At 33.7% G+C, this 27,222-nt stretch overlaps 2 protein-coding genes and 1 long non-coding RNA gene across 5 annotated transcripts; all 3 read right to left on the reverse strand.

The window, feature by feature from the left end:
* Positions 1 to 417: 417 nt before the first annotated feature.
* On the reverse strand, positions 418 to 1,938 carry LOC105326564 (peroxisomal membrane protein PEX13). Its single transcript, XM_011426690.4, has 2 exons — positions 1,416 to 1,938; positions 418 to 1,318 (listed from the first exon to the last, which is right to left on the reverse strand). The coding sequence occupies exons 1-2, from the start codon at positions 1,921 to 1,923 to the stop codon at positions 1,260 to 1,262; spliced, it is 567 nt and encodes a 188-aa protein (XP_011424992.2). The 5' UTR covers positions 1,924 to 1,938; the 3' UTR covers positions 418 to 1,259.
* Positions 1,939 to 8,481: 6,543 nt separating this feature from the next.
* Positions 8,482 to 9,764, reverse strand: LOC105326540 (prisilkin-39). Its single transcript, XM_011426634.4, has 3 exons — positions 9,655 to 9,764; positions 8,977 to 9,460; positions 8,482 to 8,892 (listed from the first exon to the last, which is right to left on the reverse strand). The coding sequence occupies exons 2-3, from the start codon at positions 9,449 to 9,451 to the stop codon at positions 8,591 to 8,593; spliced, it is 777 nt and encodes a 258-aa protein (XP_011424936.3). The 5' UTR covers positions 9,452 to 9,460; positions 9,655 to 9,764; the 3' UTR covers positions 8,482 to 8,590.
* Positions 9,765 to 11,304: 1,540 nt separating this feature from the next.
* On the reverse strand, positions 11,305 to 14,430 carry LOC105326541 (uncharacterized). Of its 3 annotated transcripts, XR_899879.4 has the most exons (5): positions 14,291 to 14,430; positions 12,972 to 13,272; positions 12,315 to 12,355; positions 11,743 to 11,780; positions 11,305 to 11,636 (listed from the first exon to the last, which is right to left on the reverse strand). It is a non-coding gene; the product is annotated as an uncharacterized lncRNA (long non-coding RNA). The 3 variants fall into 3 exon arrangements; XR_002199406.3 differs by lacking the exons at positions 12,315 to 12,355; positions 12,972 to 13,272 and adding an exon at positions 12,404 to 12,693; XR_002199405.3 differs by lacking the exon at positions 12,315 to 12,355.
* Between the last annotated feature and the right edge of the window lie 12,792 nt (positions 14,431 to 27,222).

Genomic DNA, 27,222 nt, shown 5'->3' on the forward strand with positions numbered 1-27,222 from the left:
TAGTGGATACATTGGTTTAGATAGATTCATTTACGGACACCACAAAAAATCCCCTCCCCCTAATTTCTGGAAAGGGTAGGTCGGTTTTGATAAACAACTAATAGAAATGGATTTATTTGGATAGTGTTATCATATGCTATTATAAATATGTGCAATAAAGAGAATTGAAAACATCGGGGGGGGGGGGGGGGGTTCTGGAAGAAAAATAATTTTGCATATTGGAATGTATAGCAACAGCTAGTTGCTGCCATTACCCAAACTCCATAATCATATCCTTAATTGGTTTATGAGATGTGATGGTATGCTAGACGCTGTTTTATTTTTTGATCAATATTGTTTTTATTCTTAATAAATATTTGAATGATACAATAAACATAAAATAAAATTTACATAAATAATAGGTATATAAATACACAATATACATACAAGGAATAAAACATTCATGTTAATATATAGATATAATGAAAGTATACACTATTTGTATTATAAATAATTATACCTTGATCTCAGGTGGAGAGAGCTAATATAGGCTATTTTTGCCCGCTGTTCAATCCATATTCACTTATATACTTTATAGAGAGCAGACAATGTTTAATAAAACGTTAACAGAGATAATGATTCCATCTAGTGTAAGATTTTAGTTTTTAATGAATATACGCAATCATGTAACACGAACCTATTCTTCCTGTACAAATACATATAACTGGTGTTGGGCACACATGTCCAGAATAAGTTACTGAACTTGACCACCTTCTTTCTACACAAATATATAATTAATATACTTATATAATTTTCAGAATATTGAATTTCTCAACTAGATATGTCAATATGGCATACTGCTTAAATTTTGGTTTTTTTTTTTAAAATTACTTATTCACTTACTTTGCACATTCTATGTAGTAATAAAATTCGCCAGCAACAAAGGTTTTATTATCTTATAACAAACTCTCAAACTTCTCTGAAATAAGTGTGCAGCGATCAGAAAGATTTTGCTTAAGAAAACTTATATCACATCTCTAATATAGGTTAAAAATATAGCTACATCCACATATATATAAAACTAAACAAACTAGGATCACTCGTGTGACATCTTAAACTATATATACTGGGTTCCTCCGACACACATACAAATGTATATATTATTTTGGCATAAGAGTTTAAATGGAGAAGAATCTTTGTCAAAATCTACAATAAAGGATTTTTCATCATATCAAGCCTGATGAAAGAAGAAGGGAGAAGGATACTCAGGCATAGCCAGCCTAATAATAGGATGATGCTCCAGCATACCCTACTTGTGGATAGCTTGATGTATGGTATCCTGTAAAAAATGATTTCATAGTTCAGTGAACACGATCCTATTTTGCGAATTATAAAAAGAGAAAATATTGCATTACTTAAAGATCAAATTTGCTTACCTGAAACCATAGGTACAGCAATAGCGGAAGATTTTCCGTATCCGGTCATCTTTTTACCATATCCGCTCATCTTCTTTCCGTATCCGCCGTAGTGTTTCTTTCCATATCCGGATCCTCCCATGCGTCCACCGATCATACCGCCCATTCCTCCAAATCCACTAGCGCCCATAAATCCATCGACACCAGCGCCCATTCCTCCCATAAATCCACCAGCGCTCATTCCCCCGACGAATGGAGAAAAGCCTCCCATTCCGAATCCTCCCCTCCTTGGCCCGCCAAGGAAGAAACCAAAGGAGTCGTCATCGAAGAAATCATCGTCGTAGAAGTCATCATCGTAAAAGTCATCATCGAAGAATCCATCATCAAAGATTCCATCATCCCCGCCAAAGCCGACGATAAATGGTCCCCTGCGCCACTGGGCGGAACAGCTGGCCAAAAGGACGGCAGCCAAGGTCAAGGTCAGGAAGGATTTCATGGTTTCTACAGGAATACAGAACGCATATCTCATGGTAAAACGAAATACAAAACGTAGGGTATATAGAACATTTTTCAATTCAAGTAAGTGTTTGTTACAAAATGTAAAGATTACATTCGCTCATATTTGTTACAAGATTCACGCTCCTGACCGGATACGGAAAATCTTCCGCAATGAGTGTACCAATGATTTCAGGTAAGCATATTGTTCTTTAAGTAATGCAATATTTTAAAATCTTTCAAATAAGAAAATATTGAATTATATATATTTTATTTTTCAAGGATACCAGACAGCAGGCTATCCGTCAGGAGGATATGCTGGAGCCTCCTCCTATTCCCAGGCAGGATATACCGGATCATATCCCCAAGCAGGATACAGCGGAGCATCTGCCTATTCCCAGGCAGGATATACCGGATCATATCCCCAAGCAGGATACAGCGGAGCATCTGCCTATTCCCAGGGAGGATATGCCGGATCATACTCCTATCCCCAGGGTGGATACAGCGGAGCATCTGCCTATTCCCAGGGAGGATATGCCGGAGCTACCCCTTACTTTTCTTCTTCACTTGGGGGTCAATACTAACTATTTAGGTTAAGCGATGAATTGTATTAAAAACACATGTATTTACGAATATATAATTAGGCAGAGCACTTTCTGTAGATTATTGCATCAAAATTGATATAATATCAGCTCCTTTTGTGTGTTTTTGTCATATATAATATATTTCATTAATTTTCAGTATTTTTTTTAAAGTATCGCAAAAGCAATAAGCTTGTGCGTAGAATCTCTGTCCCGAGTACATACATTACTAAATCACATGTACTTATAAAAGACTGAAGCGTGCGCAGTCTGAAGTTCCGTGCAGCATATTTTATTTTACTATATGCCAATGTTATAATCAACAGCATAAAAAGAAAACTATCGAGTAACCTTTAAATGTAGTATTTGAAAGGTTACTGCGATTTCTTTGCTGAAAATGTGATAATTAACAATAAAAAGATTTAAGCTATTTATTTCCCGGTGTGTACATGTAAAGACACGTCCCACGAATGATCATGGTTTCAAACTTCCATGGTTTTGGAAACTATAGTGACATATATATGAAGCGTATATCTTATTTCTATTGTATGCTATAAATATTTGTTTATGGAAAGAGTGGTCTAATCTTCTAATTATGTTCCGCTCTCAGATGAATATTCCTACGATAACAATATGTTTATATCATATTCATGTATATCAAAAAAGTTTAAATCGTATAGTACAATATCTGTTTATTTTTAAAGCAATGTCTACTCTTCCCACATGTATTAAGATGGATGTTCTATTAATGTTTATTGTATATACTTTATGTCTATGATTATCTTGTACTAATCATAAAATAAGAATAAAGAAATAAATAAACAAACGTTTAAAAGACTATCCAGACTTATTTCATCAACTTAATCAATTGAATTCATACAAGAATAGAACAATGGCGACTGGCAATCAGACAATGCAAGAAATTTGTAGAAAATGAATACTTTTGCAATACTGAGTATTTTGTATAATAAATAATGTTTTAAGTTCCAGACGCCAAACAATAAACTGAACCTAGTTTAACTTAGCATTTTTATTGTGAAGCCGTCGACGAATTTCTAGGTCATTAACTTTGCAAACCCTTTAGATAGACACCCTCCTGTTGAATGTTTCAATTCCTTATTTTCTAATTATCGCATATATTTTATGACAAACTATTGAACAACCACAGACGATAGAACACAAATCCGAATAAAAAACGTCAATAAAAAACACATTTGGCCAGGCTAAAATTTCAAGGAAAACCAACAAAAACTTTGTCTTTCTGTCATTGTCGGTCCATCCTATGTCTGAAAATAAAATAATTTAAAAGTACTGTTTAGAAAATTAGTCTCAAGATTTATCACAAACCTAAAATTCCTTCTTAGTTGTTTTGAACAGGCTAATAAATAAACCATCATACTTTTGATTTAAAAAGCGACAAATTGATTCATAAGTTAGTTTTAAAGGATTTTGATCTTTTTATTAGCTCGCCTGAGCCGAAGGATATAGCGAGGGGAGATAATTTAGAATTATTAAAAAATTGCTTGTATTTTTCAAAATCTTCTTCTTAGAAATGATTTGGCCAGTCAAGCTTAGATTTGTGTGGAAGCACCCTCAGTTTATGTGGATTCAAGTTTGTTCAAATCATGGTCCCTGGGGGGGGGGGGGGGGGGGGGAGAATAGGAGGATGAGGTTTTACATAAGAATAATAGAGAAAATCTTCTTCTCAAAAACCATGCATTTGCAAGTTAAGTTCAAAGTGTGGAAGCATCCTGAGGTAAATAGATGTAGATTCAGGTTTGTTCAAAACAAGGTCCCCGGGGTTGGGCCACAATGAGGGAATGAGGTTTTAGAAAAGAATATACATGTATAGAGAAAATCTTTAAGAATCTTTTTCTCAAATCGATCTGCCAGAAAAGTTCGAACTTTTGTGGATATTCTTTTAAATCTTCTTATAACTATTAATATTAGGCTAGAAAAATTTGAACTAGCTTGAAAGAATTTTGTAGTGTAGATTCAAGTCTGTTCCAATCATGGTCCCCGGGGTATTGTTGGGCCATAATTGGGATGGGTCAAACTTTTTCATACGAATGTATACAAAAAAATTCTTCTTGAAAATACTTCAGCCAAAAAAATTAAACTTGCGTGAATGCACATGCTGTGCAGATTAAAGTTTGAACAAACTATGTTTCTCTGGAGAAAGGTGGGGCCACAAACGGGTTTTTTTTTTTACATCAGAATAAAAAAAAATACTAAAACAACAAAAGGAGCTTGTAATTTACCATGAAAATTATGACTATTGTTGCTCAGGTGAGCTATGTGGCCCCTGGACCTCTTGTTTCATGAGGCATTCATTTTGGGACGAAATATATTGTATCCACTACTTTCAGAGCAAGAGATTTAAAATTTAATCCGCTTATGTTCAAATACTCCATTTTACGAAAAAAAAGTCATTCAACTAAAATAGCTTAAAGAAATCAGAAATATTTCCAAAAATTAATCGATCAAGACTCCATTAAAACTGTTTGACAAAGTAACGAATGTGTAGTAACTTATCCGAAATTGAGAAATAAAACCCGTCAGACGTGAACGTATCATGAATTAATTGATAAAGTTTATTTATAAGACCTATGATAATGATTTGATCAATAAACACTTACGATAATTACGATAATCGTATATCTATTGTATCTTCTTTTTTTTTTTACACATTATTTACTAATTTAAAAATTCAATCAAAGAGGCTCATGTTAGTTTGAGAGAATAAGAACCAATTAAAATTCTACCCTCGCAACTTGCCTGAATGTTTTGGCATTTATTCTCGATACGGAATGAGATTTACTATGGGGTTTTATTTTTTTTTATCTGCGATTTAATTTGTACAATGGTTATTGTTAAAGGGTACCTGCAGTGCCGGTCAATTTTTGATATAATGGGGATCTATATGTAAAAACATCATCCTGAAAATTTTACAGCGATCGCATAAGTAGTTTTTGAGATATTTGGGGAAAACCCGATTTCACACCTGAACGAGTTTTGAATCAAGTCGATTTGGCGCGAGATGAACTGTGACGTCACGGGGTCAACGCCGCTGTATGAGAAACAGGAATATCGTATGAAAACTGTTCGTTTTCTTGCATTGTTTTATCGATATATGAACATTTTTTTCTGTTGTTTTATTTCCTTATCAACCCTGGATGACTAATTATACTGTTGGTTGAGTTTAACCCGTATTTTATCGAACAAAAATGCCGAATTCGGACAATTGTTTGCTTCATGAATTTCGTCAAATGTGTAACACATTTTACATATAAATGCACACCATATGTAGCAAAATGACAATTAATAAAAGCATTATTGTTATAAGAAACATATTTTGTTAATATTGTCATTCTTTCGAATGATTTCTCAGTGACATTATTAACTGATTAATAATATTGATTATACATAATGATATTTCGTAAAAGGTAACTCGGGGTCTATTCCTCGTATAAGGCATAAAATTACAAATGATGTCGCCTGATTATTCAATAATATTGATATCGGACCAATAACAATCAAAATAGTATGCATTCTTTAACAAACAAACACGGGATTATAAACGGATCAAGGCGAAAGTCCAAGATGGCTGCATGATTATGTCTGTCTCGTATTCTTTTAAAAATACGATAATGGAATTTAATTTTACATTTATTTACATCCTTTGTCAAAATGTTCCAGTTTATTCAGATTTCATAATATTCGTTGACAGTATTACGGAGTTATAAAGCGTTTAATTGCTGACCATAGCGCTCGAAAGTTGCACTTTATTAAATAAGAAATTGTAAAGAACAACGTAATTACTTCCGAAATAATAACTTGTTCACATAAAAAAGGTTTCAATTGCTGAATTATAAATTTAGTCATTATTAAGTGATTAGATAAGTAACAATAAAGGCATTTACTTCGAACATTAGTTTTACTATTTAATAGTATCATGCATGATTATTTGATCACTGATGGACGGACTATACACATGTTTTAGTTGACGAATGCTTGATTTTACACAGTCTAATTTATTTCTCTGTTTTATCTTTTAACAATTGAGTAGCTAATTATACACAAATCAATTTACCCGCCTAGAGGTGTGAAACCCTCTCTTCGTTCACCAGACTCGTGTACCTTGTGTATACATACCCCAGATACACGTGTGTCTGGAGCAGTGGCTTCGTTAGTTTACCTGTTTACCTGTGTCATTGTCTCGGATCACTCGTGTGTGTAAGGATATTATGTAATCAAAAAATGAATAATGAACATGAATTTGCCTATGTAAGCGTTTTAAGATATCGTATTCATCGGTAAAAAGGCGACGAGAAAAACAAATTTTAAAATCCTTTTAAAAGAAATCTGATTGTAATAAAATAATAACGGATACAAATTTCTAGATCTACAATACTTAAAATAACAAGATAAGTCAAATCATCAGACCTATATCAATCATTTTGGCTGAAAAATCGAATTTAATTTGTATAGCTTTGAAAGGAAATTTCCCTCCTGTTGACCTCGTGACGTCACTTCCGCTGAAGCCTCGTTATCGCTTAATTCTGTTTTCTCTTGATTAGATTTCCCAAAGCAGGTAAAAATAGCCACTTTGAAGAGGCGTAACTCCGTTATTTTTGCACCGATTTCGATGCGGTTTTTTGCATTAAATTTTGGTAAATAAACTCTTTAACATATGTTTCACATCGGCTGGGCTGCAGGTACCCTTTAAGATGAAAATATTAGCCTGTTCAAAACAACTAAGAAGGAATTTTAGGTTTGTGATAAATCTTGAGACTAATTTTCTAAACAGTACTTTTAAATTATTTTATTTTCAGACATAGGATGGACCGACAATGACAGAAAGACAAAGTTTTTGTTGGTTTTCCTTGAAATTTTAGCCTGGCCAAATGTGTTTTTTATTGACGTTTTTTATTCGGATTTGTGTTCTATCGTCTGTGGTTGTTCAATAGTTTGTCATAAAATATATGCGATAATTAGAAAATAAGGAATTGAAACATTCAACAGGAGGGTGTCTATCTAAAGGGTTTGCAAAGTTAATGACCTAGAAATTCGTCGACGGCTTCACAATAAAAATGCTAAGTTAAACTAGGTTCAGTTTATTGTTTTGGCGTCTGGAACTTAAAACATTATTTATTATACAAAATACTCAGTATTGCAAAAGTATTCATTTTCTACAAATTTCTTGCATTGTCTGATTGCCAGTCGCAATTGTTCTATTCTTGTATGAATTCAATTGATTAAGTTGATGAAATAAGTCTAGATAGTCTTTTAAACGTTTGTTTATTTATTTCTTTATTCTTATTTTATGATTAGTACAAGATAATCATAGACATAAAGTATATACAATAAACATTAAATAGAGCATCCATCTTAATACATGTGGGAAGAGTAGACATTGCTTTAAAAATAAACAGATATTGTACTATACGATTTTAACTTTTTTGATATACATGAATATGATATAAACATATTGTTATCGTAGGAATATTCATCTGAGAGCGGAACATAATTAGAAGATTAGACCACTCTTTCCATAAACAAATATTTATAGCATACAATAGAAATAAAATATACGCTTCATATATATGTCACTATAGTTTCCAAAACCATGGAAGTTTGAAACCATGATCATTCGTGGGACGTGTCTTTACATGTACACACCGGGAAATAAACAGCTTAAATCTTTTTATTGTTAATTATCACATTTTCAGCAAAGAAATCGCAGTAACCTTTCAAATACTACATTTATAGGTTACTCGATAGTTTTCTTTTTATGCTGTTGATTATAACATTGGCATATAGTAAAATAAAATATGCTGCACGGAACTTCAGACTGCGCACGCTTCAGTCTTTTATAAGTACATGTGATTTAGTAATGTATGTACTCGGGACAGAGATTCTACGCACAAGCTTATTGCTTTCGCGATACTTTAAAAAAAATACTGAAAATTAATGAAATATATTATATATGACAAAAACATACAAAAGGAGCTGATATTATATCAATTTTGATGCAATAATCTACAGAAAGTGCTCTGCCTAATTATATATTCGTAAATACATGTGTTTTTAATACAATTCATCGCTTAACCTAAATAGTTAGTATTGACCCCCAAGTGAAGAAGAAAAGTAAGGGGTAGCTCCGGCATATCCTCCCTGGGAATAGGCAGATGCTCCGCTGTATCCACCCTGGGGATAGGAGTATGATCCGGCATATCCTCCCTGGGAATAGGCAGATGCTCCGCTGTATCCTGCTTGGGGATATGATCCGGTATATCCTGCCTGGGAATAGGCAGATGCTCCGCTGTATCCTGCTTGGGGATATGATCCGGTATATCCTGCCTGGGAATAGGAGGAGGCTCCAGCATATCCTCCTGACGGATAGCCTGCTGTCTGGTATCCTTGAAAAATAAAATATATATAATTCAATATTTTCTTATTTGAAAGATTTTAAAATATTGATACTTAAAGAATAATATGCTTACCTGAAATCATTGGTACACTCATTGCGGAAGATTTTCCGTATCCGGTCATCTTTTTACCATATCCGCTCATCTTCTTTCCGTATCCCCCGTAGTGTTTCTTTCCATATCCGGATCCTCCCATGCGTCCCCCAATCATACCGCCCATTCCTCCAAATCCACTAGCGCCCATAAATCCACCAACACCAGCGCCCATTCCTCCCATAAATCCACCAGCGCTCATTCCTCCGACGAATGGAGAAACGCCTCCCATTCCGAATCCTCCCCTCCTTGGCCCGCCAAGGAAGAAACCAAAGGAGTCGTCATCGAAGAAATCATCGTCGTAAAAGTCATCATCGTAAAAGTCATCATCGAAGAATCCATCGTCGAAGATTCCATCATCCCCGCCAAAGCCGACGATAAATGGTCCCCTGCGCCACTGGGCGGAACAGCTGGCCAAAAGGACGGCAGCCAAGGTCAAGGTCAGGAAGGACTTCATGGTTTTAACCTAAAACAGAACGTAAATATTTGTTTACCTCTAACTAATAGATGTCATAGAGTGAATGGCTAAATTGGTTGCGTTAACTGTTAACATTCAATATTTTACAGAAGTACATTGTATTTAGCGGGTTTTTTTTTTTGTTTACTAGTCCTGCATGGTAGTCATAGTTTTACTTGAGTGAAAAACACGTTAATGCTTACTGATAGTTGATCTACAGCGTGGTGTCCATCCACCGTACAGTAGGTTTTATATATAAGATTCCATGCTGTAATGTACACGCGGTATCTGTATGAAGGCCGCAATCATTATACATGTACCTCGGTTACAGAACATGTCTGACAGCTCTTCCTGATCTGTGATAATTAATGTTACCAAGGAATTCTTGCCATAATTTCTTCGCATAATCTATAGAATTTATATCATTCATATAGTTATTCAAAGTTATAATTCATATAGTAATACAAATAAGTTATAACTTGATTAATTACTGATGTTCGTTAGCAATATAATTATAACTTGCCGTTTTCAAAAAAGGGTAGACGTGTTGTTGTGTTGTTCAAAGGTTACTTTTATACATGTAATTACTTCATGAAATATCGAATACAATGTATTAATTTTTTTAAAGAGTGTTAAAGAGTGGCAAATGAAACAAAGGGATACATGCAGGTATTCGTGTCATTTAGTTACCTGGATGTGGACTATAAGGTCTGGAGAAAACACTGGAGGCGAAACTTTCCAATTCAGTTCTACCTTAGTAACCTAAAGTCGCGTTGAAGCTGACTGAATGGCAGGCTTTTATTTTGTGTTCGATTAAATAGAGAATGTCATAATTTATCTTGAACATGAATGTGTCCTAAATTAAGTATATATCATATAATTTTAATTTCCCTCTATTTATTTTACAAATAAGGAATATTTTGCGAAGTTTCAAATACACGTTAAGAATTAAAAATTAAGCGGCTTCCATGTTTTTTGTGTTTATTTACACTATCCAATTACGTGTAATAAATTATTTTTACTTTTGTTAAAGGGCCAAGATCTCATTTAATGTTTTTTAGTTTCATTGGAACATTTTCATTCTTAATTCAAAAATATTAACAATTTAACAAATCAAAGAATAAATCACACCACCAAACTTTCAAATATGGAAATAACTTTCATGAAACCAAAAGAAAAATGACTGTTCAACTTAAAAAAAAAACCTCTTGACAAACTCCAAATTAATTTGTAGGAGAGGACTGCGTTTTATAAAATAACTTCCTTTAAAGCCGTAAATCTTTAAAGTTACATAGACTGATCTTTTGAATGTAAATTTTATACAAAACTATTTATATCAATCACTTTCTATTATTGTATAATTTACTGTTATCAAATTAAAACATTCGGTAGAAATGAAAAACGAGCATTTAATTTTATAAAACTTAAAAAATGGCAGCCTTCCAAGCTCTTTTTGAGCGGCCCGAGAACTTTATTACGCATTAGAACGCATTTATTTACGCATTAGAACTAATTCACATCGAGACTAGTGTCTTTTTTTTTTTGACAGAACAAAACCCGTAACTGAATACTTGTAATTAAAGCTTTATTGTAGCCTGTCTCCTACTTTGATGTCCTAAAAATACATTGTTATAGAAAATGATACGCTCTGTATTGCATGTAATAACGTGTACTGCATATGATGATTATGTTGCAAGTGCCCGCTCCAGGCACCTGGCGTTATAATTTTTGAAAAATAAATACCCTAGTATCAGGCCTTAGCCAAATCTAATACACAAGGTACCAATCGCCACCAACTGCGGTTCCAGTGGTCTTTTATTTAATTTCAATGATTCAGATTGATAACAGAAAAATTAAATTTTTGGTTAATATATTTATTTGCATACAACAAAAATAACCGCGAATTTACGGACAAACAAATCTGGGTTGATATAGAGATGTTTGAACAATTATCTGCTATGATGATATATTCGTAATATTATTAATTTAATAACATACATTAAAGTTGTTACACAAGGAACCGAAATGAATAAAAATAACTAGATTCATTGCCAGTGTAAGTTTTGTCTGAGAATAACATATAACTGATAATGTCACAATGTAACTCCGCCAACAAAACTGTTGATTTCAGGGACGCAAGTGTGATGAAATTTACACCGGAAGACGCCAGAAAATGAAACACATCCTACAAAATAATAAAATGAAAAACGTATCATTAAAATGCATGTATAACATAATAAAACATTTTTTTTAAATCGTAAATAAGTTAGATCAAGAGTCCTGATTCATACCTTGACTTGCCCTATCATCCTCATCCATATAAGTTAACCTACAAAAATAATACGTTGACAGTAAACTGGTCAGTATCATCTCAAAAACAAAACAACAAACAAAATACAAATATCAATGATTGAAAATATCAAAAAGCTCAATTAACAAAATTATAACAATAAAAATTTTAATGCTAAAAATAATTTGCCATTATGGCGTTAATCGTCCATCAATAAATTATTCAGCGACAGTTTTTACTTTTTAAAGTTAGGTTTATTTCAAGTGACATATATTTAAGACATTTTTCACAAACAGCAAAATTTTAGAAAGTGAATGGGTGCAATCTTTTTCCGGGAAAATATTCTAGGAAACCCCGAAAACAGTCACGTGGGCTTAACAGAATTTTCACCGGTGTATTGTGAAAGCAAAATAATAATGTCAGTATATTAACTATAAAATGATAGACAAAGCAGAAAGTAGTTAAGAAAAAAGAGGCATTAGTAAGAACATGAAACAGCTAGTGTCTGTAAGTAGTTTCTTTTCTTGAGAGGAAAACATGGTCCCATGTTATTCCGTCACACACCAAACTTACCAAATATATACCTATCATTTCTCAATACGACTTCGAATGGCCTGAAAGTTAAATGACGTGCGTTAAGGTTAGGCTTTGGCATCACTTACCATACAACATTCCGGGGCGGGGTGGGAAGGGTCCTATAAAAGGTGGAGGAAGTCCACCCCCGATAAAGCGACGTCCACCACCGATAAAAGCCGGCGGTGGAGGTATAATGACGCCAGAGGGGTTCGGACCCAAACCATTTCTTGCAAGGAACGGGCCAGCGAAAGACAATGCAAGAAGAGGATATCCTGTGATGAAATTCCCAATTTGACCAAATATATTGGTACTTTGAGATAAGATTGTAGTTGCCATTCCCAAAATTAGCAGAGTTTTAATGCAAATCTTCATTGTGCTGATGAAAAATGAAGAAAAATGTATCAATTACCATCTACTAAACCCCATGTAACTACAACCATCATCTATGTGTCGGGCGGGTTCAGGACTGGGTGGGAGGGGGTTGGATAGTGTTTTTATATTTCAGATGGTGATGATGAAAACTCGAAAAATACATGAATTTTTTCCGACAGATTTACTCAACAAAACACTTATTTCAAATCAGTGCGAGAATTTCCCCAGTAAAAAAACAGCTCTACAGAACTGCATTGTATTCAAGAATTCCTATTTCCTTACCATGTCGTACGACGAAGATTGGAGGAGGAGGAGGTCTCATGAAGGGCATCATGGGAAAAGGTCTTCGGAAGAATGGCGGCGGAGGAGGGAATGGGGGTCTGCTGAGCATTAACCCGGAGGGATTCGGACCCAAACTATTAGCGGCAATAAATGGAGCTGCAGCCGCAATCGCAAACCAGGGATAGGAAGTTATCACTCTTCTTAGTGTGTCGCCTATTCCAAAAGTATTTGTTGTGGTTTGTGATAACGACTGCCCAACCAGGGACAGAACCAGTAATAAACACACTCCTCGTCTCATTTTCTGCAAAAAAGGGAAAACGGTTCTCCAGTTTTCTTTCCATTTTCTCCGAAACCAGACAAAAAGGACATAACAATAAATCCGCCACCTAAGCTACCGACGAAAACGAATGCACGACTGTAAAAGGTAAGTTCCTTGTACAGTACATAGACTAATGTACAACAGCATAAAACGGCACAACATACGGACAGTTGGGACATCTCGCACCTGCCAAAACCCGTAGTTGATGACACCTTTAAGTTTGAGAAGTACACTTTGGGATGCAGATTAACGACATAAGACAAAACAACATAAAAATGACATCACAGTATTACTGCATGTGGTAACAACACAGGATTAAAGCTCGTAATGGTCGGGTTTGAACACGGAGAGTTTGTAGATTGTACATCGGATCATATTAAGCAGACAGTACAGTTATGAAACGGATAAAGCAAATGCCAATACATGAAACATAGAGCAGACACTAAAAACAACTGAGGATGACACATTCAAACAAATTGAGCAGATACCACAACGTCACTTTGATGCTTGTTACTCTGTGTTTAGAAGACGCTTTAAAACGCAAACCACACTCCACAATATTATTACAGTTTACAGTTGTTAGGGGAACACATAGATGATGATGGTGTAGATGCAGGGATAAAATAACGACACAAAACAATTATTAAACATACATTCATACATACATACAAGCAAACTATACAATCACAAAATGATGAGATTATTACAAATTGACAACGGACAACAAGAATTATATTCATCATTAAAAAACATAAATAAATTCATAAAAATAATTTTTCTGGATTTTTTTGTTTCAATTCTATAGTCAAAATTGATACCATGGCTACTTTTTAAATTAATTCTGATGAGAAATCCTTTTTAAAGACGGTTTAATTCAAATTAACACGCTTGCACATTTTATCAGAAGAGTAGTCCTATCACAATACATGTTGAATATTACAGACAGTAATCCAATCGAGCACTACTCCAATAAAAATAACTCGGCTGTTCCGGGCCTTACCTGGCAGCTTGCAAATCCTGTGGCAAATGCGAGATGAGTACCGTTGGACATCATTTTATACATCGAAAAAATAAATATGCAAATATTGACAATTAATGTACGCGGGGACAGCTTTCACCATAAGAAAGACCAGGGGGAACAGATTACTTTCAGCACTAAAGCCGAAGTCTGCAATAAAAGGCCTCACTTTTTGTGGTCGTAAATGTCCGCTTCACCATATATGATGTTCCTGATCCAAAGTAGGTCAAAGTCTTGAATCATCTGCCACGGGACAATTGACTTTTTAGGATACGTAGATGATTTATTGACCTAGATGCAACATTCTTTTACTTATCTCAGTTGACCATTCAAAAGTGAACCCTCGCCAATATTTCTGGTTTTCCAAATTACGGTGATAATAAGAGGACAATGCTGGAAATAAGTAAAACGGGTAAACCAATGCACCTGGTTAATTGAGGCGGATCAAACTTTCAATGATTTTATTCTCATTGTCAAATTTTTTTGGCGTTAAGATACTTTATAAAATTAGAATGTATTCAAAATAGACAATAATATACGAATTTAAGCGTCTAAAATGGTGAACTTTACTTAATACAAAGAAAACATCGTCCTTGATATTAGTAAGGTCACGATATTTTTTTTTATCTGATTTTGTCAGTGTTGTGTTGTTTTCTGGTTGGTTTTATGAAATATAGGAAGAAGGATATATATTTTATTAGTGTAGTCTCCACGTACTGGAAATTTTCTTTGATGTATTTGATTTAAGTTTCAATTCAATGAATATTTTACCTTTTAAGTGATTAGTTAGTCACCATATATTTGTATAAAAAGACTACTGTTACATGATGTATTTCTACTAGATATATTCTTTTTATTTAAATAGTTTCTTAATAACGGTTATAATCCCAACCCTCAACTAGATCAAATCATTTTCTATATTGACTCATTTGTAAATCAGAGAAACATTGAAGATTATTAACTAGAATATGACTTTCAGAATATAACAGCATGTATAGTTGTAACTCCAATTTAAGATACTTAATATTTCAATCCTAATGATTAGGATAATGGAGAAGCTTTCAAAAATCGTGTAAGGGGTTAGGTGGTCGACAAACTTCCCACCAAGTATACCTTAAACTCTTTAATATTTTTTTGGTCATAAACTGTTATTTGGTAAAGAAAAATGGTGATATTTTGATTTTAAAATTGAAGATTTTCCTATGTTATGATACAGAGATTTTCATCTCAAGGAAAGTCTGACTATAGATGGATGCGACAATCCAATCCTTTTATAATTTTTTCTATAAACTTTCAATCCGCCTTATCTCTTTGCATGGATTTCATATATGTAAAAGGTGAATTGAATAAGAATTTAAAAAAAAAAACAGTTTGGCTTTGATTTTAATAAAGTAATGCAAAATTAAAGATTTTAGTACGGTCAATATATTCCCCCTTTTTACCAATCATTCATTTGAAAAAATATATTGCAATAAGCTTGATGTCAGTCATCATTGTCCAAAAGATGCTTTTCTCTCATGAAGTCATTTACTCATTTTTTTTTCAAAAAAAAATTGTTTTTCCTTAGGTCTTGTTGTAAATTTTGAATTTACCGGGTGGCAGTAAATAACAAATTTAAAGCATGACGATTTTGTATTTACTGCCACCCGGTAAATGCAAAATTTACAACATGACATTTCATATACATGTTTAACCTTTGCAGAAATAGAGGTATTCTACCATATTTGTGGTAGATTTTTTTCAAACCACGTAACCCTACAGGCACGTAGCATGAGGGGGCCTGACCCCCCCCCCCCCACACTTTTTTTCGCAGCAACTAATTTTTTAAAATTTACATATAAAAAATTGAATTATCATGGAGTTGCCCCCCCCCCCCACTTTTTTGGGAGTATGTAAAAAATTGATATGAAAATAAGGAAATAAGGAGTGAAATTGAAGTTATGTGTTATATACTATGCCAGCTAGGATTTTGAAGATTTTGGAAAAGTTTAAATTTCCTTTTTTTTTTTTTTTTTTTGCTTGTCAAGATTTTTTGGATGAGTCTGCCCCCCCCCCCCTTTCAAAAACGATGCCACGTGCCTGCCCTAAGTACTAATATGTACTCATATAGGCCAGACTAAGAATGCGTCTATTGATCCGGTATATTAGGAAAGGTCAAAGTATAACAGGTAAATGATTGTGTGTGAAACAAAGCTTTATCTAATAATCAGGTTTTGTATTTTTTGTATTCTATTGTATGTTTTGTTTGGTGATCACTGTGTTTAATTTTTAAAGATGTTTTAACATAAAGAAAAAAATTCAAATTTGATTTAGATTTCTACATTCTGTCCAAGATTTGTACACATGTTTTTGTGGTGTGAAACGACTTTTTGAGTCAGCATGCAACGCTGTTTATGCAGAGAGAAGATTATACAGGCAGGCATGTCATATACTATTTTGTTGGTAAATTGTCGTAGAAGAGAATGCATTGGTATCAAACACTTCCCCGTCGCTTTTCCATTGTAAGTAAAATGATTGCGATTCAGGTAAAAGGTTACTTCTTGGAATTCTAAATTAGATACTTTGTGTTATTATATATACCATGGGATAATCGTAGAAACAGGTGCCTGTGTAGATAAAGTTCCCAAATTTTGATTTAAAGCTAGCTAGCCTTCACACTCAAGTTGTTGGTTTGGAAGTTTTGGAGTCATTCACCTGTCACATTTGGTTCTCCATACTTCATACTTGGCACGAATTCCTTGATTGATTGGTCAATAAACACTTGCACTACTGTAGTGTTCTGTTTTTCCTTCGTTTCATATATAGTTCAATATATGCACAGTCTGCTTGGTCATCAGTACTGATGGACGAAGTTGGTTATGCTGTAAGTTTTTAGGAAATGCATTTAATTGTTTTGTAAACTATTTTCCCTTTAAAATCGTAGTTAAAAAATTTAAAAAAAATGTATCCTTTCTGTAGACAAATGGGCTTTTGAATTGCTTAAAATTCTTCAAACAAAGAGTAACATTTTCAAAAAAAGAACACAAGAGCTCATAAGACCCATTTAGGCTCGCTCCGGTCACATTTGACCGGTAAGCCAATTTTTACTTTATTATAACATCGATTATGCGTGTAGTTTACGCAGTCTATGTCCATGTGCCTGTACATGTATAGAGAATCAAACTACATGTATATGCTGGACAGAAGTTTGGCATCTAACAACCATAATATGTCAGTTTTACTCGGTTGGCTTAGTCGATTAATTGGAGGTTTTAGTCGAGCGATAGTCGAGTACTCGATGATTTAAGCGTATTTGAAACTGTCATTTTTCAAAATCAAATAATGTTACTGCCACATTGTCCTCGTCTTAAATCAAAGAAAATTTAAAAATTTATGATAACATTTACTAGATGTATTTGATTAAAAATAAGTTGGAAATTATTTCAAATAAATATCCGTTAGGAATTGTTCTGGCTTTTCCCTTTTCTCGAGACTCTTGCAGATAATTGATCTCCGTATCATCTTAGGCAAATCATATGTGACCTGTTCCACGGTATTTATTCATTGTCCTTGCCCAATCAACAATCAAAGATTATTAATTATAAAATCAAACATCTTAATTAAAATAATTATTGATATGATTAAAGTTTTGGTTATACATATGCAAACATCTAATCCAATAAATAACTAATTAGAAAAAACGGAAATTGTTCTCAAGTAACGGTATATGTCTGTCTAAGTAAATCAGAAGGGATTAATTATAAGCCGCTTTAAAAATACACAAGGGATATCGATGGAAAAATCGTAACTTACGGATCAAACATATGCATGTCGATAAAAGAAAAACTGTTATCAACATTCGTAGAACAAAAACTGCCGTGTTAAGAAAAAAAATAACATTTTAAAATTCTGTTAATATGGTGGCATATCTCTGCCCCTTTTGTGCAAGTTATTTTTCTATCAAATATGTCGACATGCAACATAAATATGTTAATATGCAAGAAAATTGCAGTCAGATAAGAATTATACAAAACTTCAAAAATTCTCAAATATCGCCCACCTGTGACATCCAAGATGCTACCTTTTTATGTCAACATGCAACTTATTTATGTTAAAATGCAAGATAAATATGCTGACATGCAATTTATTTATGTCAACATGCAACTTATTTATGTCGATATGCAACTTCTTTATGTCGACATGCAACTTATTTAGGTCAACATGCAACTTATTTATGTCAACATGCAACTTACTTATGTTTACATGCGAGATAAATATGTTGACATGCAACTTAGCTATGTTTACATGCGAGATAAATATGTTGACATGCAACTTATAAGTTGTATGTCAACATTACTAAGTTACATGTCAACATAAATATGTTGCATGTCAACATATTTATCTTACATGTTAACATAACTAAGTTGCATGTCGACATAAATAAGTTGCATGTTAACATAAAGAAGTTGCATGTTAACATTAATAAGTTGCATGTTGACATCAGTAGGTAGCGTATCTAGCATCTTGGATGTCACATGTTGGCGATATTTGAGATTTTTTAAAACTCTTATTTGATTGCATTTTTCTTGCATGTCAACATAGTTATGTTGCATGTTGACATAACTATCTTGCATGTCAACATCTTTATCTTGCATGTTGACATAATTAATAGAAAAATTTCTTGCACAGAAGGGGCAGAGATATGCCACAATATGTTTACTTTATTACGAGTAATCTACTAAGAAAATTTTTGTCGATGATCGATGTGACTGAGCGATAGTCGAGTACTCGTTGACATCCCTAAAACATATTCAAATAGAATATTTGTGTATTGAGGTTTTCATATTCTTTATCATAATTAGATTACTTCTATACCAAAATGTGTGTGAATTAGGTTGATATTGTTTTTTATTGAGGTTTTAAGTCAGTCAGTACTTACTTTGTTCTAAAACAAGAGATATTTGCGAAACACTTATGCTCCCTCCCTTGGAGACCTCTGCAAAGAAAATGAACGGAAACTGTAAGTTGCAAATTGAAATTTTTCTAAGCCCAAGGTGCATAATTCTGTTGAAATTTCTCAATCGTAGCCAAAAACGAACTTGACCTAGATATTTTTATGATAAAGTAGATGATATCCCGCGCAAGTGCGGAAATTAACACTTTTTTTTAATTTACAATTTACTTATTTACATGTAATTATTATTTCATGTATTTGCAACCGAATATTTATTTTAAACCAAAGTTGTCAGATATAAAGTATTTGCTGAATGGTTAACTCGCCCTTCACTTTCCGCCATGGCGTTAATTATTCTAACCGCGTTCCCGGGTACCCCGTTCAGGAAAGTTCTTCCAATCAAACCTAAAATCGCATAAAATTCATCCATTTTATTTATAAGAATTTTAAAAAAAATAACCACAAATTAATTAATTCAATATTAATAATTTATATTGTTATACTTTCATGTTAAATACTGAAATCTGATTGGTTAAGACGCAGTTAATAATATTTACTATTACCCTCAGCGTTAGCAACGCACTTGGCAACGGGTAACATTAAAAAATGTTACATGCGCGAAAATTATGCGCGTACGGTTCGCTGTAGAATTCACGTTATTCCTATATAAAAGCAGTAAAATTTTCTTAAAATTTTTAAAAAAGACATTCAGTATAACAAAATAAATAGTGCCTGTTTGGGAGGATAACAGTTGAAATTGACACCCCTCGAAAACCATTGTCAACCTCCGCTTCGCGTCGGTTAACAATGGTTTTCTCGGGGTGTCAATTTCAACTGTTACCCTCCCAAACAGGCACTATTTATATATTATTGCAAGCGCGTCCACCACCTTACTCTCATTTTCTGCTATTTCGGGCTTGTTTATCGAAAATGAAAGTAGGTTTTTTATTTATTTCTCAATCATTTATCAGGTAAAATTCATTTATAGCTTACGGACATCATAACACACGTGTTGAAATACTAAAGCAGTTACTCTTGGGAAGGCGTTTCGTAGTTTATTGGCAAAATGTATCAAACTTCATACCAGTATGTACAACCTCTGCGAAAAAAATGAACGGAAACTGCAAAGATTGAAATATTTTTAAGTCCAAGGTGCTTAATTCTCTTAAAAATCTCTCGATTCTACCCAAATTTAAAGTTAAACCAGATATTCTTAAAAGTGTTTGCAAAATTTGATTTCAGTTTGTGCAACCTCTGCGAAGAATATGAAACTGTTGGTGGACCAACCAACCGACAGACAGACAGGAGCAAAGCAAGATGCCCTCCCTTCTTCGAAGGGGGCCATAAAAATGTGCGAGTTGTATTTAACACACAATGTGTAGATAAGTGGTAAAGAAAGGACGTACTTAAAGCTCAGTTTACACTTAAAAGACAATACCTGTCTACAAAATAAACATAAACACGTGTTACCAAGAAATACCGCTCGGTGAGAAAATGCACGGCAGAATACTTGATAGAACGCCGAAAAAATTACCATTCACGTGTACAGAAGACCTACGGTTGTCGTGTGTGTCAGAAGTCATTTTTTTTTGGTCATCGAATCAATATGTTGTGGTCAGCTAAGCACGGCATATACATGTACACAGTAATGTTTGGACATAAAAAGGCTCAAGACAAGAGAAAAGCCAAGTCTGGAGTCCTAAACTTGCATTTTTACATGATCACTCCATTTACAACTGCATTGACGGCGACGTATTTTTTTACAATCTAATTACTATTTTTTGGTGCTACATAATTTTTTCCATGTAGATATAAGCAATGCAGGTGTTTGATATTTGTGTAATTGATCATGCAGTAATTAAATAATAAAACTCGTATCGTGTAAGCATTTTTTTCTTTAAAAAATGGATTTTATTCACATTATTTCATGCAAAACCGCAAAGTTTAGATAGTACGTGGGAAAAGGGTAATTCATGTAGTAAAGAACTAGAAAATTGCAATTCAATTTGATAGAGAGATGGGGTTTATTTTCTTTGACTCGAGCGATTGGCACTTAAACGATCGGTAGTTTGCCTATGAAGGTCAAGCACAGCTTCTTAAAGAAGATAAAAACTTACATGAAATACGAAGTCTGTTAATGTGTAAATCAATGATCACAATTTAATAAAATTCGTTGCGTGGCTAAATTATTGTAATAAATTTAAGATTATAGTAGAGATTTATAAGAATAACAGATTTAGTAAATATGCTTTTTTGGAAAATTTAATTTGTGTTAAATGTTGAAATAAAATACAAAATATCGCGGAGACGAAAAACAATTTTGCCCAAAAACTACAGTAAGTCTACAGTAAAGTCACGTGGTTTAGTCGCTGGATCAATGCCCGACTGTCACATTTTAAGCTGTGTCATTTCGGACGACTTCTCTTTGTAGCACCAACATTCTAGTCACTGATTCTACAGGTTATCACTCCTATTGAATTCACTGCACTCGAAGAATCAATCAAAAATTTTGTTGTATAAATACATATTGCTCATTAGTTGCCCATAGTTACTATATCCAGGGTTGTAACCTTTGTTGTATCCATAGTGACGGCGGGGCCTGTGATAGTAGTGTGGTCTGTAATGGCGGCGCCCCCATCCCCATTGATTCCGTCCTCCCCACGGTCTTCTGTAGTTATTCCACCTGTATGGGGAATATCCCCAGTCGTCGTACGTATCGTCATACCGATCCCACAGGTTGTCTCCAAAGTCATCGAATCTATCCCCAAAATCGTCGCCCCAGAACTGAGCTGTGGCCACAGCAAAACATGCCACCACAGCCAAAATTGTGAGCTTCATTGTTACGGGGATCTTCGGAACCAGATGGACTTTTGTCTCCAAAAAATATCCCACACTGACCAAGGCAGATCAAAATGCGTTTATATTTATATAAAGATGTGCGGGTGTGTATTAGTCATTAGAGAAACAAGTAACAAAGGACATTTACATAGATTAAGACTGGGAAAATGGCCATTTATTTATTGACGTAGAACATATTGTGTACATCTCGACCAGGAAATATCACTTACAGACACTAATTATGACCATTATACTTCCATCGACGAAACATGAATGAGACTAAGACCATTATATTTGTAGTGTAATTTAGATGCGGAAGGAATAAAAACCTAAATTGCACATGCTTCTATCATAACTACATTTTTACAAACAATTAATTTGTAGGACAGACGGTAATTGGGTATTTCTAAAAGAGAAATATAGATAGTGCATGACACTTCAAGATAAAAATCTTAATAATTTATGTAGTACTACTTACAAGGATTGTAGTGGGATTTGTCCTTTTTGTTTTGTTTTGGTGTTCGGCAAGGTGATCCACTTTTCGTTTTAATTTATACATTCAATATTTACACCTGTAATATACTCAATTGCGCAATTCTGTCATGCTGTAAGGCTGTAACTCCCCCCAAAATTTGGTGATATATAAATGACACATGAGAATGAATTCATTAATTTTGGCTCTGATTTAATGGCTGTACATGTACTATGAAAAAAAGAAGTCAAAGCCTTTTTATTGCTCACGACCTCTGACACGGCAAAAGAAATGCTTGTTTTATTGATAGTGCTCGTAAAACTGACACTCAAATGTTATAATCTGTATGTTTATTGGGAAGTAGGTAAGCATATAACCGAATTCTTTTTTATTTAAAATGTTGTTCTCTTACAAAAAAAAAAAAATTCTTTTTAAACACAGAGACTCATTCCAGTTTATTAATCTTCAAAATCTTACATGTAATTTATTTTATTTCAAAGAAGAACACAAATACATGTTTTTAACAAATCCAAAATAGTTTCCAAGTATGCATATATGTTTTATAAACAATTAATTCAAATACACAAGCCTTTATGTTAGTTTCATAATTAATATCATTCATTAGTTGTTTCCTAATACTCGTATAAATAGCTGTCTGGCAATGACCAAAGAACATATTCAAAATACAGTTTCAGCAAAAATCAATTATTTTTGTTTAAAATGGAACTGAAGCTCATATTGTTTAATTCTGTTAATCTTGCGATTGGTATACGTTTGGGTGCTGCAGTTTTCATGATTAATAAATATCAACTTATACGTTTAGATTATAATTCTATAGAATAAAGCAATGATTATAGAGTTAATGTTGGTCAGGACTGGTATGCGTTCCGACTAGTAAAAAGGTGTAGAATCTGGTTAGATACATGTACCTCCTTAAATTCTGTTTTGGTCAGTTGATAATGTGTTCACAGTCATCCAGTGTACATTAATTGCATAGCATCATAGCATGACGATGGAAGGAAAATAAAGAGATTTAACCACTTATTATCAGAATGTATCGCCCGAGGTAAATGTGCAATTACTGTCCAATATGTTGGAAAACATACCGTAAGGCTATACAAGATACACCGTGTACTATTTTTCAAAACTTTAATATTTAATTTTTTGTAGGGCCGTCTGGTTAGGAGAGAATTCCCCATGATAGCATTTGCCTCTAAACAGATCGGAAATAGTGTTTTCCTAGTGTCGCGCTAAAAAAGCAATCAAAGATGGCGTTTATATAAAAAATAATGAGGTTAACAGTACATGTATTTCTTTCACATAAAAGTACCTAAAAATATTTATAGAACTTTCTCTAATTGGCCTCTTTGTACTTTGTTTATTTTTTATGTCAAGCTTTCCTTATTCACCTAAAAATGAAAAGTCCAATCCCATTCAAATAACTTTGAACAAACGTTGTGCCCTCATAGTCAATCGGCTAGAACACAAGTTCTAAATTATTTCCTCAGAAGACAGATCTTTGAACTATTCTTTCTAAGCGTACAAATGCATTCGGCAAAACGGCTTTGGTTAATTCGTTTGATTATACACAGAAGTGATCGATTATATATTTTACAAATTTTCTAAATCCACAAACAACTTCAATGCTTTTGATAAAACGATTTCGCCATAATGGCATCAAAGAAAATGAAAGGTCTGTCGAGACTGATCTAGTTCCATGGATCAAGAAAGGTGACGTGATCGAGACAGTCCTGATCGATACATTGATCGATTGATTTATTGGAGGTTTTACTGATGGTCAGCTCCTATAAATTGGCAAATCGTGACGGACATGTGTTTCATGAGTAATACAGAACTCGAAATGGTGTCAGCAGTATGCAATTGTGTCCCAATTTTGTGTTCTTCTTTTAGATTGCCGGTGCGATTTTTAAAAAAGAGCTTAATTGCTATAATTTCCCGATAACTGTTGATGATATTAAAAAACCCGAAATTATGCAATGTGATGATTTCGGTGACTTTAGATTATCTGAACTTTTCGTTTTAGAAAATCTATTAATTTTGATTTTGCAGCAAAGAATTTAAGATGAAATATTCGTTATTTCCTTCTTACATGTATCATTGGGGAGTATTTTATGTTTAAACATCAGTGGAACATAAAATTAAAAAGTGAAACGATATCCCAAACGTGTTTATACATGTTATACTGCCTCTTATGTACTTTCATTGATCGTCTTTATACCGAGTGTGGGCCCAAGACACCTTATGTCTTCATAGTGCTTTATTATTAAGCATTAAGTGTAGCTGTATTATTTGTTTATTTACGGTCAATATCCAGTGACTGAGCTGAGATTGTGTGGTTGGTGCTTCATCGTTTCATTTTTATGGCTTTAAAAATATATGATAGAAAATAAAACATTTTCTTTGCTTTCAATATGAAAGATAGTCCGGATGCCTACAGGCAATTACGTATTTTTAAAAAAGAAGAAATAGGACAGGAACTAATTAGTCATTTTTTGAAAGAATATAGCAATCATTTTGATACATAAAAATGTCAAACATTGGGGAGAAATCTTTTCTTATAGTTAAGTATTTTCTTCCTAATTCATTCGAAAAAAAACCATGCAGTTTAAAACTCATTTTTACATTTACTATGAATTTTTACTCGCATACACTCTTTTAAACCAAGCTAAGTATTATTAAAGGAGTAGTAATACTAAGTTCAGTATTAGTTTATATATGGAAAGCGTTAAGAAATCCTTATCATTCAGAAAATGAAATAGTATGTATCAGCACCACAGAGAAATTTATTTCACCATGAATGATCTAACATTAATTTCAGTGAAGTTCCAATAAAAATCAAAAGCAACATATTGAGGGTTTATGATCAATGAATGTTTTTTTTATCGTGCCAGTGCATACCGTAATATAAGACGAAAGTATCTGAAAGAAGCGGTTTCTTCATTCACCTTTTAATTATTTATGTGTATGCGTTACAACCAAAGGTGCCAAAGCATATGTTTAATGCATAGGGAACTCGGTCTTTGTAAGACTTGATTTGCGACTGGCTGCAGGTCTGTAGCTTCCGATCTAAAAGATTCGGATGAACGACCTAGGAGGTTCAGTCCTCTACGTATCAATAAGTTGCAGTTTACGCCGCACACGCTAACCGACCTCGGAAAATGAAGTATGTTTAAAAATTCACGTGCTGATCGAGAGTCGCCATATTTACACGAACAGATAAAAAACGGCACCACTGCACTTTACGTTTCTGGTGATGGTGTTTAAAACAAAACAAAAAGATAATTATTGGCCACGCATAGTCACCGGTTTTCTTCATATTTTGGATTTTGAGACCCTTTGATGAAACAAGATACGTAAAGGGTTTTTACAGGGACCGGTTGCTATGGTAACAGACGATAAATTTGCAAAATGGACATTTCAAGCTCATTTAAATGCAAATTGTAAGTGATAGTAGCAGTTTCAGTTATACAGAATAAAATCATCGCATCAGAAATTGTGAATTTTTTTATTGTTGTAAATTTTTCATGGGCATATGAACAGTTTAATAGTGTTACCATGATAACTATAACTAAACAGCGCTTAAAAAATAAAATTGTTTTCGTTTTATTCGAACATAAATAGTTATAAATGGAAGAAATATAAATGAAATCCTATTCCAGGTAGCAAGAACAGTAGGATAAAATGTGAAAATATGTTCAATGGTTTCAACTTCACTCTTGCAAAAAGAACAAGATTCTTCAGATTTTGATTTGCCCACCAATGTTTTTCTATAACTTGAAAATTGGCCATATAGTCAATGCAATATCTTATACTTCATAACTTAGATAAGGATCTGATGCAATTACTTTCTATATTGTTTTGAAATTGCTAGATTTGCCATTTTTTATCTTTGGTCCCCGTTACCATAGCAACAGTAGCCATTAGGAACAAATTTATGGCATCTTGATACTTATAACATCAATATGTATCATTGTTTGCAATATTGAGAAAATCGGTGACTAAGCGTGTCGAAACCTCTCTGTACTATTTTGATTTTTACATAGAATTAAAAAAAGACTTATTAGGTGCGTTCAGAGTTGTACCATTGGTGGATTTGGAAACGACCGCTGGCAGCATTTGGTTGCCATCGGTGAACTATGGTAGCCAATTATAACCGAATGCTACCATTTGTAGCAATTTTTACCTGTAGAACTATGAACGATATTTGGTCAAATTAAAACAAATGGTATCCCTTGGTTACAGTTGGTCACCAATTGTTACCATTTTAAACCAATGAAATAAGAAAAATGGACGACAAAAATAAGTTAATTCTTAGAGCAGTTTTAACATCTTTACAAACACAGAGTGGTCAAAATTACCTCGCAATGATCAACCATATTAGCACCACAAGCATGCTTGCAGAAACTTTTCTACAACAAAAAGAGGAGATCACAAGAATAAGAAACTATTATGACCAAATTATCCCAAGGTATATGCCTGATGAATTTAGAAGTCATTTCAGACTTACAAGAGATTCTTTTGATTGCTTATCGATGCAAATAGGCAATTGTGAAACGTACAACAAGCCACATGGGCCAGAAGTTGACCCTATTAAGGATACTCTAATGTTCCTATGGTACATGGGTGGGTTCTGAAATTGTACAATTTGCT

The sequence above is a fragment of the Magallana gigas genome, chromosome 6 (assembly GCF_963853765.1).
Source record: "Magallana gigas chromosome 6, xbMagGiga1.1, whole genome shotgun sequence".
Classification (NCBI taxonomy): Eukaryota; Metazoa; Mollusca; class Bivalvia; order Ostreida; family Ostreidae; genus Magallana; species Magallana gigas.